We start from the raw sequence: 12,219 nt of genomic DNA, 5'->3' as shown, positions 1-12,219 counted from the left end.
TGGAAGTTACGCATGCAAGTTTATTTTTAGAAAGTCATTTAAGAGTTCTCACGTGTAGGGTTGAGATAAACATTTTGTTTTCATCAAAGATGCTGATTGGATGATTGTCTACACATTTTGCATTTCGCAGCAGCACTTTAGCGACCATGGCCTAATCACTAAAGATTTACATGACAGCAGCTTCCTTGAACATTTATATTCACTCTTTTTACGCTAAAAATCATAAAGGAAAAACCGGTTTTCATTCTCTATAATTACTGATTAGGCATTGTTCTCATTAACTCTTAGGAATAAAGAGAATTTTCCCCATCCTTTCTGTATCACGAGGTTCATCACAATCCAATACTCAATAAATGTTTTGAAATTAAACATCTAATGTAACACTGATGGTGAAATTTTAGTACGCAATGATGTGAGCGCGTCTAGTGCAAAAGAAAACTTCATAGTTTAAAGTTTAATGCGCATGAGCATTTCGACACATTTTCAAATGCAAGCTATCAAACATTGCACGTGGTTATTATAAAAGCAAAGAAAATAAAGTTAATACAACGAAACTATTAAAAAAGTCATAAATGTATATTAACATTATAGCAACAGAAAATTGTATATAATTTAAAACAGCGACCACTCTTCTTGCAATTTCATTTTTTTTTAGGTCTACTTACCTAAAAACCTTCTGTTTTAGATTGTACATGGCATCAATATTAATCACTTTTAAGATCTCCTTGATATGTTGAACATTGTGTTATCTCTTTAGTTTGTAGTTAACTATATGCTTTGTTTAATCATGCGAAATGATTATAACTTCTAACATGCGTACATAAATACAAGCACTTTATTTTTTGCAATGTTGTGTTACTTACTTGGATGACGGCTGCTGAGACGTATATGCTGTCCGTGGCAATCGCCTTAACGCAGTAGTGTCCCTTGTCGGCCCTCTTGATCGACAATGTCCCCATCACGCAGGAGACCGAGCCCCAGACCTTGCAGGATACCGATCTCATTGCGACCTCCGCCATGCCTACTGAGCGCACCTTGCCCACCACTGTTTCCGAGCCCACCGAGCCCACCACTGTTCCCGAGCTCACCGAGCCTACCACTGTTCCCGAGCCCACCAAGCCCACCACTGTTCCCGAGCCCACCAAGCCCACCACTATTCCTGAGCTCACCGAGCCTACCACTGTTCCCGAGCCCACCAAGCCCACCACTATTCCCGAGCTCACCGAGCCTACCACTGTTCCCGAGCCCACCAAGCCCACCACTATTCCCGAGCTCACCGAGCCTACCACTGTTCCCGAGCCCACCAAGCCCACCACTATTCCCGAGCTCACCGAGCCTACCACTGTTCCCGAGCCCACCGAGCCCACCACTATTCCCGAGCTCACCGAGCCTACCACTGTTCCCGAGCCCACCGAGCCCAGCGCTGTTCCCGACACCTTGAACAGCACCGAGCCCTCCGAGTCTACCACCAGGCCTGACATCTTGCACAGTACCGAGACCAAGACCTTGCAAGATACCGAGCCCACCACTGTTCCCGAGCCCACCAAGCCCACCACTGTTCCCGAGACCACCAAGCCCAGCACTGTTCCCAACACCTTGAACGGCACCGAGTCCACCACCTCGACCAACATCTTGAACAGCACCGAGCCCACCAAGCCCACCACTGTTCCCGAGCCCACCGAGCCCACCACTGTTCCCGAGACCACCGAGCCCACCACTGTTTCCGACACTTTGCACGGCATCAAGACCACTGTGTGCAGCACCACGCTCGACATTGGAAATGGCACCGAGACCAATACCTTCCATGACACCGTGCTTAGCTTCTACCACACCTCGTACAGCACCGACTCCACCCCCCTGCCCAACACCTTGCACAACACCAAGCCCATCACCGATCCCACCACTGTTTCCGAGCCCACCGAGCCCAGCGCTATTCCCGACACCTTGCACTGCACTGAGTCCACCACCACGACCTACCTCTTGCACAGCACCGAGCCCACCAAGCCCACCACTGTTGCCGAGACCACCGAGCCCAGCGCTGCTCCCGACACCTTGCACTGCACCGAGTCCACCACCACGACCAACTTCTTGAACGGCACCGAGCCCACCGAGTCTACCACCAGACCCGACGTCATGCACTGAACCGAGACCAAGCCCTTGCAGGATACCGAGCCCACCACTGTTTCCCATCCCACCGAGCCCAACACTGCGCCCGACACCCTGCACGACACCGAGTCCACCACCTTGTCCAACCCCTTGAACAGCACCGAGTCCAGCGCTGCTGCCGACACCTTGTACGGCACTGAGTCCACCACCACTTCCAACACCTTGCACGACACCGAGTCCACCACCTTGTGCAACATCTTGAACAGCACTGAGTCCTCCACTGCTGCCGACACCTTGTACGGCACTAAGTCCACCACCACTTCCAACACCTTGTACAGCACTGAGTCCACCACCACTTCCAACACCTTGCACGAGACCGAGTCCACCACCTTGTCCAACACCTTGCACGATACCGAGCCCTCCACTGCGCCCGAGGATGACTCCTACGACCTGCCGGACAACATACTGTACAGGACACGTTACCAAGTAGTCTTTCAAGGTGTTGCACTGGTCACCTGGAACAGCAATCATTCAAGTTGTATGAACGATAAAAGTTGTCTACACCATGGTCAACAAGATTCCTACGAGAGATGAAATGGTGAAGTGAGTAAGAATTAAATTAAATTCCAGGGAGAATAAGAACATTCCAAATATACATGGGCCACCTCGATGGAGACTAGTCACTCTACCAACGTGACACCCAATCGATGACAGACTTCGTTATAAAACCTATTTGAAAGAAGTTTTATTTTAAATAGACAATAAATTTAATCTATTTAGATAACTCATGAATAGAAATATTTGAATGAGAAAATGATTATGCCTAGTACTGAATAGTATTACTTGACAAAAATTAAGATTTGCTCCTAGCATTTATCAAACAATATTTATGTTGTTGCTTAAGAAATGAACAGTTACTGGTTATCATCAAAAGTACATTTTTTATCAACTTACTTAAATCCCAGTACTCGTCCGGGCAGTTCTGAAAAATAAAAATTAAAAAATATTGAGGCTTTTACATTTGCATAACATAGGTATAAAATTTCTCTACAGTTTTAACTATACCCTTAATTGACAAATATATTTTAAGCAACATATGGTTTAAAAATTTATACTTTTATTTGTCCAAGATTTATTTTGGTACTAGCTAAAGGACCCCACGTTGCTCACGATGGCCACATCATAAAGATAATTCTTTTAGTAGAATGGGATATATATATTTTTAAAACTCATGAGACAGCACATATTATCTACTGAAATTCTGCTTAAAGGGTGCAGGAATGGAGGATTAGGATGCTTTTACCGGAATCTCACTTAGACAATGATCTTCCGCGTGTTGCGAATGACGAACTTCAAAATATAATAGAGATCGGAGTAAAACGGCAGAGTTGTATTATAAAAAAACAAAATAAAAGATTTATATATGTATTGTTACGACCTAATGTGGGAAGAACATTGTCTGTCAACTTCCGCAGTTCCTACTCCTCACTGGAGCCAGGCACAACAGTGGTACGCCCCTTACCTCATGCTTGTCCACACACAAGTCTCGCGCCACTTACTCGCTTCCTCGATTCCGTCGCCCCTTGTCGCGCCACTCTCAAGGGAGGGTCTCTCACCCTATTCGCCGATGTCGCGCTTCCCTTCACTCGCGGAACCCTCCAAGTTCTCGGAACTCGCTCGGTACTCCCGCGGAGGCCGGCGTCGCGGCTTAATTACTCGTGGTTCGTTTTTCCAGAACCGACGAGCGCGGCTGTGACGAGTCGCGTCATCCCAGGCCAACCCGATGCCCGAACAGTCTTGGAGGAAGGTAACCATTCTCGCCATTCCGTGCGGCGGCCCGCGGAATTCCGAAGGCCGCTCAGCAATATATAACAGCGCTGAGGCAACATTATGAGCGGGGAACAGAAGGGAATATTGGTAGAGACGAGCCTTGTAATTCGGACAGGCATGCATAACATGCCTTGTGTCAGTGGACCGCACGTGACACGGTGCATGATGCCTGTGTCCTGGAAGGGCCGAACCTGGTGTATGCCACGGTCCTGTCCATGTTCATTAAACTATCACCTTAAACCTCTTCGTCCCGAACATTTAACAAATACCTTATGGCGTATTACCACAATCGGTCCAAATGTACCACTTGTACTCTTTCCTCTCTGGATGTGGTAGACCACAACATTTAGTCATTTCAAGACCTTGTACTGGCCTTCCCATGCTGCTTGAAGCTTAGGGCACCTTCCCTTCTTTCGTTGCAGGTTGTACAGTCACACCAAATCGACATCCTGAAATCCGTTTGAGTTAGCCTTCAGGTCGTACCTCGTTTGCATTAGATTCGTTGCTAATCGAAGATTTTTGTGGGATTCTTCATGTATAAGCACCATTCTCTCCTCTAGAAGATTTACATAATCAGGGGTTCTGATCGGCTCTCTGCGAGGACCACCGAACTGGATGTTACCTGGCAGCCTCAACTCCTGTCCAAACACAATACTCGAAGTGGTCTGCCCAGTGGAGTTATTGATGGCTGACCTATATGCCATTAGGAACAACTGGATGTGTTGATCTCAATCCTGTTGATGCTTGGCCACAACCTTGGCAAGGTGTTCCACAAGAGTTCTGTTGAATATCTCTACAATGACATCGGACTGAGGATGTAGGGCTGTAGTCCTGGTTTTATTTATTCTCATCAACCGACTCCAAATTGCAGCCTTGGTTTGAGTGGAGCTTCAATGGTACCTATAATCAGCAAATGAGGTTGTTGACTATTGCATCCACAATGATAATGGCTTCTTGGTTAGGAAGTGCATAAGCCTCCGGCCACTTACTGAAGTAATCCATTACAACCAGAATATACCAGTTACCAACATTAGTCTTGGGAAATTTTCCAGTGATATCGATGGCTATAATCTCAAAAGGGGCCTCTATATTGTAGGCCCTCATTTTACTACGACTCCATTGTTGTGATCCCTTTTTAGCCGAGCATGCATCGCATTCCCTACAACAAGCCTCCACATCCTGGCGACAACTCAAACAATAGTAGCATTGACGGATATTGACTAGAGTTTTATTCACCCCTACATGACCACCAGGGGTACCATTATGGATTTCTTGCAACACATCTGCCACTAATTTCTTTAGCAGGAGTAGTTGCATGGTAACTACTCTTCCATTTGGACTCTCCCATGCTCTCATTAGCAACCCATTCACCATCCTCCAGGTATCCCAAGATTTCATGGAAGCTTCCATGGGGCTTCTGTCTCTGGAAATCACATGCCATATTGGATGTCCAGTACTATTTTCTAGCAAGCTTATAATGTGTCCCAGGTCAGGATCTTGTTGCTGTGGTTTCAAGCTGGCATTATCTAATTTTTTGTCCTTAGTTATTGTTTGCCGAACATTTCCATCTTCAACCTGGGAAATACAGCACCGAACCCATATCTGCTTTCATCAGGTCGAGGATATACTCTAAATTTTGATGGTCGTAACATGTATGAGGCTAGTACACAGGGATTCGTGAAGGTCTTGAAAGGCAGTCTCACATGCTGAAGTCGATATAAATTGCCTCTTGTCCTTGGTCAGCTGGTGCAATGGTTTTGCGATTGTCGAGAACCCAGACACAAATTGCCTATAGAATGTATAGAGTCCCAAGTAACTCCTTACTTCACGCTTATTCTTAGGTTGAGGACAATCCTTAACAGGAACTGTTCGCACTTTATCTTGTGATACAATATGCCCTAGAATTGTTACCTCATGCTGGAACAAGAAGTACTTCTTAGGAATTAACTTTACTGGCTCATGGCGAAGTCTGTCGAATACATTTTGGAGATTTCACAAATGTTCCTTTACAGTATTTTCCAAGTATTTTAAGCATGTTTTCCAAGTCAGGTCATGTAGAAAAAGTACCACCAATCTCTCAAAAGTTGTGGGAGCAATATGTAACCCGAATAGTAACACAATGAACTGGAACAGGCCACTACCTCTCATGAAAGTGGTATTCTTCTTATCCTAGGGGTGCAGCTCTACTTGCTTGTAACCACTCTTCATTGCCAGTGCAGAGTACTGTCTGGTGCCATAGAGTGTATCCAGTGTCTCATCGATGCGTGGGTGGTGGTAGCTGTCCTTTTCGGCGATGTCATTCAGCTTCAGGTAGTCCACACAGAACCTCAGTTGGCCATCCTTCTTCGCCACTAAAACAACTGGGGAAACCCAAGGACTCGCTGATGGCTCTAATACACCACCTCCCATCATACCCGTGATCAACTTCTTTGCTTCTTCCTGATTTGCTAGAGGCAGCCACCATAGTGCTTGTCGGTTCGGCTAAGCATCACCTGTGTTGATGCGATTGTATACCAGGCTTGTTCCCCCAAGGCCAGTATCCCCTAAGGAAAAGACATCCTGGTTGCTTACAACAAAAACTGTGACTTCTTGTATTTCTCCATCTGTTTGAGATTATTTTGGCATCGCCTTTGTAGATGTTCTAGATTTGTGTTCAGTGGTTGCGCCTAACGTCTAATAGGTGAGGAAGATGCTAACTAGACTACATAAAAAAAAAGGTTCGCAGCTAGCTATTGGGTCTCCCTGTTTAAGAACCCTTGTTCGAGAATCGAGGTTGGCCTCCCTGACTGGTACAACCTCGCCGAACCTTGCATTGCTTCGGGCAGCCAGGAGTGTCTTCAATCCAAATTCATACCTGTCTCATTCAGGCAGCTCATGTTGCCCCCAGTGTCTCCTGTTATCCTAGCTGCTATTATCTGCTCATGGTTTGCTGGAATTGAAACAGATTCGCTAACTACCACTTTTAATTGGCCGGGGTAAACAAGGCCACCACTTCATCTTTAATACACAATACCTGTCCTTCCATGTCAATAACGAATCCATACAGATTCATGATGTCCACTCCTAGCGATCAATGATATCAGCAAACAAGAAATGTCTGTTTGAATGTCCAAGTTATAATCCTTAATTCCAAATCCAGCTGTCCATGCACAGGTGAATTGTCTCCATTGGCTGTTCTGAGTCTGTATGGGATGGGTGTTCTCTTCAGCTTTTCCCTACTTGAAATGTCTGTGCGTATTATAGATGCCGATGCCCCTGGGTCAACAGTAAGCAAACACTGTCTGCCATTGATCCATCCATTGAGCAACAAACTGTCATGGTCTCTACGAAATACAGATACAGGAAAATCCCTAGGAGCTACCATTTCCTGTACAGCTGGCATGCGCCCCCTCACACCAGCTATTGCTCGTTTCCCTGCTGATCTTCCTGTTTATCTTCCTGCTGTGATGTCTTCCTGAGTCTCAGACAGTCCCACTGTATGTGAGGTTAAGAAACTAAGAATTAACAAATTGCATATAATGTCATGCACCGCAAAGCAGTGATAAGTGGGTGATATTTCTTGCATCACAAAAACTTATAATTCTGAAGATTTGATTGCAAAGCGATTAAAAGGAAGGTAACAATAGGTTTAAGAGTAAAAATTTTAGCTCCAAAAATGTTAAATTTTATGATACAAACATTTTGATATGGCAGTAAATTTTAGTAAGAAAGTTTGAAATTAATAAAAAGACTTTTCTTGAAATGATAAAATACCAGCAATACCCTGAAATTGTGCGAGCGAAGCCGTAGATTATTAATTATTAAGTACATAAAACTTTAGCTTACCACAATCAATTGGCGATCAAGACATTTCTTCCACTCATAAGCCCCTGAGTGGCAGTTTGTGGGTATCGCAGCTATTTCTTGTTCTAAAAAAAATAAACTAAATTATTATTTTGTTTACACAAGCAAACACATTTTTTAAGTGGTGTGAAGACAGATCATAATATGGATGGTATGATTGACATTTATTTAAAATAATTTTAATCAAATATTGCTGAAAGGAATCATGTCAGTACTTCTTCTTTTCAGTAGAAGTCAAACACTTACTGGATCCTAATGTAACATTTTTTTCTGAGTTAATTTTTTAAATATTTTTGATGGAATGGAAGGTTACATTTTAATATTAACATTTTATATTAATATTTTTAAAATTTATACTTAGATAATTTTTTTCTCAAAACATTGCAATTTACTAAAGTTATCAACCACAGATTAAAGTATTTTTACTATATTTATAAAGACTGGCTTAAAAACCCATTGGCTTCATAAAGCACGCAGTAGAAAGTAATACATATAAACATATTTTAAAAAACCAAAATACAATTGCTGTAGGTGCTTAATTTGAATATTTAACTCATATGATTGATTAATACTAATTAAATCCCTTGGAACAATGACCATACTATTTACACTCATAAAGTATTAACACTAGACATCTCAAGAATACAAAACAATATAATTTTTATAATGAAAGTACAACAATGGTTGAATAAAAAAAATAATCCACGATGTTTCATTCAGCAAAACATTAACTTCTAGATGTGGGCCATGAAATTATATATCAATAAAACCGTCGGTTCCCCGACTCACATACTTAAACAGCCATTGGACATCGCGTATTTCCTTATAATTGTTGGGGACTTTATCTTATGGATTTTCTTTGCTTGGGTTCATATAAAATAATGTTTTAAGATGTGGCTTCCCCAAAATCGAATGTGTACTGTAGCAAACCAGCAATATGTGATGAAACCTTAACAACGCCGGTTTCGTCTGATATTATAATTAGTATCATGTATATTGGAGCACATTTGACAGTTCTTAAAGGTCGTACCCATGGTCTATGTATCATTTGCCATTGTGGTTCTGAAAACAGTGTTTGTTAAAAAAACTTATTGTGATTGTCAATCTTCGCAAACAAAATCATTGAAGGTTTGTAACTGATTTTTGAAAAATGATAAAAAAAAAAAACATTTACTACTTTTGAGAACTGTTCAATTTGATACATGTTGAATGATTCAGACCTTATTTTACACAAAAGATAAAACATTTCAGACTTTAAGGAATTTACAGTGAGCTTCCTTCTTTAAGAACTCAGTCTGCAATAAATATTCAGAAAAATTTACATAATATAATGATAAATAGATTTTTATAAAATCTGAACTTTAAAACTTATAAATGGTTTATTCCTGGTGTTAGTATAATATATTTTTTTTATAATTTAATGAAAATACTTTAATTAGTTACTGAAAATTACTGAGTCAGTATTCTGTTTTCATTTTTTTTTTCGTTTTACATAAGACGCTACTATTTAACCATAATCTCATAATCTTGTGACGAAAAGAATTAAGTCAGATTAGCCTACTGTTTGAAATAGCAAAGCAATAGAATTTGTGTTTATGAGAAATACACCAAGTCATCAACTTAGTTTATTCTTTTACAATATTTGCTATATTCTCTAAGTCATCAATTTAGTTTATTCTGTTACAATGTTTGTAACTCTGACTTTGTTAGTTTCTCTACAAAATTTGTGGCTGTGACAATTTGAAGTTTTTAAAAAATACAAAATGTGCTTGAATATTTATGTGACAAATACTGATAACATCATAAATTTGAAAATTGTAAAAACTAACTAAATATATTACTATATGCAAATTAACCTGCAAAAAAAAAACTTTTTTTAGTAAGTTTTACATACGAAAACCTTAATTTATGGGCATCACAACTTGGTGTCGGGTTGAAAATCAAGTGAAGTTATATTAATATTATATATGTATAACTATACCTAAGAGATGTAAGTGCTCTGTGGCTGGTTATAAGATGATTTTTATGTGATGTTGGATATTGAAAAACAGCGAATAGTGTGATACTGAACTTATAAGTTTACAATATAAAAATACAGTTTTATTAGCACGAAGACAAATGACACCCAAACGTAAAATAATCAATGCCGAATACAAACATTTTAAAGTGAAAAATTGAATATTGAAGCGTTTACCTTTAGGTTAGCTACAGTGGAAAACATGTTCCCTGAAAGAGATTTGGCCTTGACTGCAGGCAAGTATGTTTTACTTATTGAAATGCTAAATATTTCATAAAAAAATATTATCAAACAAAATTCTAAATATTTAAATTCATTCTATGTTACAGTTACAGCACAAAATGTTCTTATCGTCCCTGGATTTCCCTGATAAAAATTCCCAATATATAAACTTTTAAAGGTCAATAGTCAAGAAAGATGTAAAGCATCGGAAAACCCGAAGGTAAGGAAATAGCATAATCGTTCCACTACATTGTTCAAGTAGATAGATCTCTGAATCTTCACTCTATTACATAGAAGTATGTGTTTAGACTGACTAAACTCCATCTTGATGGAGAAACACCAGTTAGTGAACATTATAATTAAAAAATATAAGGAACCATTTATTTGTTAACTCTAACCTTAACATATAGAACTGGCCCTGGTCAGTAATGCTAAGAATCATGTACGCATAAGATTCCATTATTGTGTCATGATCATTAGTTACTCAACTATTAACTGTAAGAATTTTGTATGTAAGCAACTAATTATTTTAACCATACAACAAAAGAAAGAAAATAACTATAACAATAAAAAGGGTAAGCTTTAGACAAACCTCTTCGTTTTTATTTCTCCAAATACGATCCATTTTTTCGATCTCCTCTTGTGAAAACTAAGTTTTTTTTTTCTCCCTTGTGTACCCCTGAGTAAACTTTAGTGCCATTGGCCCACCCAAAGCAGATTTAAAATAAAGCTCTCTTTAATATCACAAGGGCAGTAACAATATGTTCGTGTGTGTTTTTCTAACAGTTTAGTATTGAATTAATTGTTTATTTTTTTCTACTGTATTTTTCTGCTCTCTTCGTGTTATTTTTTCAGAGCTGTTTAAACCATGGTGGCAACAAGGAAGGGATTTCTCTAGCAAAACACTTTGTGGTTATAATTGAGTTTAAAGCTGATTTCTTGCATATATGTTGATATTTTGCTTGCTTAACATTACTCACTACATTCTTTCAAGCAAGTTCATTTCAAGCTGTTTTTATACATATATTCGAGCATATTTACCTTTATATTGCTACGATTGCTTTTGCTATCCAATTGCTAACCAGCTGACTTCAAGTCCAGAACAGACACTCACCTCATACAGTAATACCTCCATGGATACGACTTGCGCGCCACCTATTGTATGTTTTCTCATCTAGACAGTTACTTTCCTCGAGTTTAAAAGGTTACGTGTACAAAATTTCAAGAGATCGGATAAACAATGCGTAAACGATGAAATAGCGAAATATCATTAATAATAAATAAATTCTACTGTAATGAATAGCTCTATTGAAATATCACATAGACAAAAATCTTCCTCGTATTTCAAAGGCCAGGTGTGCAAAGATTCATCGCAATAGAATTAATTGTTTAGGAACGCATAAGATACAAATAAGCATTCTTTTATATATTACTAGCTGACCCGGCGAACTTCGTACCGCCTAACAGTCAATGAATGTCGTGTTAACTTTTAGCTAAACCTTATTTAGGATTTTATTAACATAATAAAATGAATACTCAAAATCCAATAAAAGTACAAAAATCAAGTATTTCAATGGCGTGTCAGCAAGACATTTGCTTTATTGGAGCTATGTATTTTACTGCATAGGTTGCACCCGGGTTGATTCTCTTCAGTGAAGCACCTTGTTATATACGAAATTTTTTCGTTTTGTTATCAGGCGCAAGAACAAATAAAGCGGATGGTTTGCCGACAGGTGAACATGCCACGTAAAATAGATCATGAGAAAAACACGCATTTTCTAGATTCAGACCACAAACACTTAAGGATTGACCTTGTGATTTGTCAATCGTCATGGCGAATGCAAGACGAATCGGAAATTGAAATCGTTTAAACTCAAAGGGCATATCGGTTGGAATCATCGGAATATTCGGAATGAGAACTTCCTCACCTTTGAATTTTTCTTTGAATATCATGGAGTGAATCAGATTGATCATCAGTTTTCTTATCACTAAACGCGTTCCATTGCATAGTTTTGGTTGGTTTAGATTTCGAAGAATGATGACTACCGAGCCAACCTTCAGTTATAAATTGTGCGGTGGTAAGCCAGGCACATCCAAGCAGTTTAAAAATTTAGTTGGATAGTTAATGGCTTCGTTTTCGTTTGTTGCACAATCAATTGATTTGAATGAATGTAGAGTACCAACGATTTGATTCTGAATTA

General features: G+C 39.9%; 1 protein-coding gene across 2 annotated transcripts in view; it reads right to left on the bottom strand.

Annotated features, from left to right (window-relative positions):
• Nucleotides 1-868: 868 nt before the first annotated feature.
• Nucleotides 869-12,219, bottom strand: part of LOC134540762 (uncharacterized PE-PGRS family protein PE_PGRS46-like) — a 38,138-nt gene continuing 26,787 nt past the window's right edge. For both annotated transcript variants that reach the window (XM_063383670.1, XM_063383669.1), the window contains exons 7-9: nucleotides 7,762-7,844; nucleotides 3,061-3,088; nucleotides 869-2,621 (exon numbers count right to left, since the gene is read on the bottom strand). In XM_063383670.1, coding sequence (XP_063239740.1) covers nucleotides 910-2,621; nucleotides 3,061-3,088; nucleotides 7,762-7,844 — 1,823 coding nt within the window. In that variant the 3' untranslated portion in view covers nucleotides 869-909. The remainder of the gene's footprint in view (nucleotides 2,622-3,060; nucleotides 3,089-7,761; nucleotides 7,845-12,219) is intronic.

Source organism: Bacillus rossius, chromosome 17 (assembly GCF_032445375.1).
Source record: "Bacillus rossius redtenbacheri isolate Brsri chromosome 17, Brsri_v3, whole genome shotgun sequence".
Taxonomy (NCBI): Eukaryota; Metazoa; Arthropoda; class Insecta; order Phasmatodea; family Bacillidae; genus Bacillus; species Bacillus rossius.
Note: the sequence above shows the minus strand (reverse complement) of the source record. Positions and strands in the feature narration are given on the sequence as shown.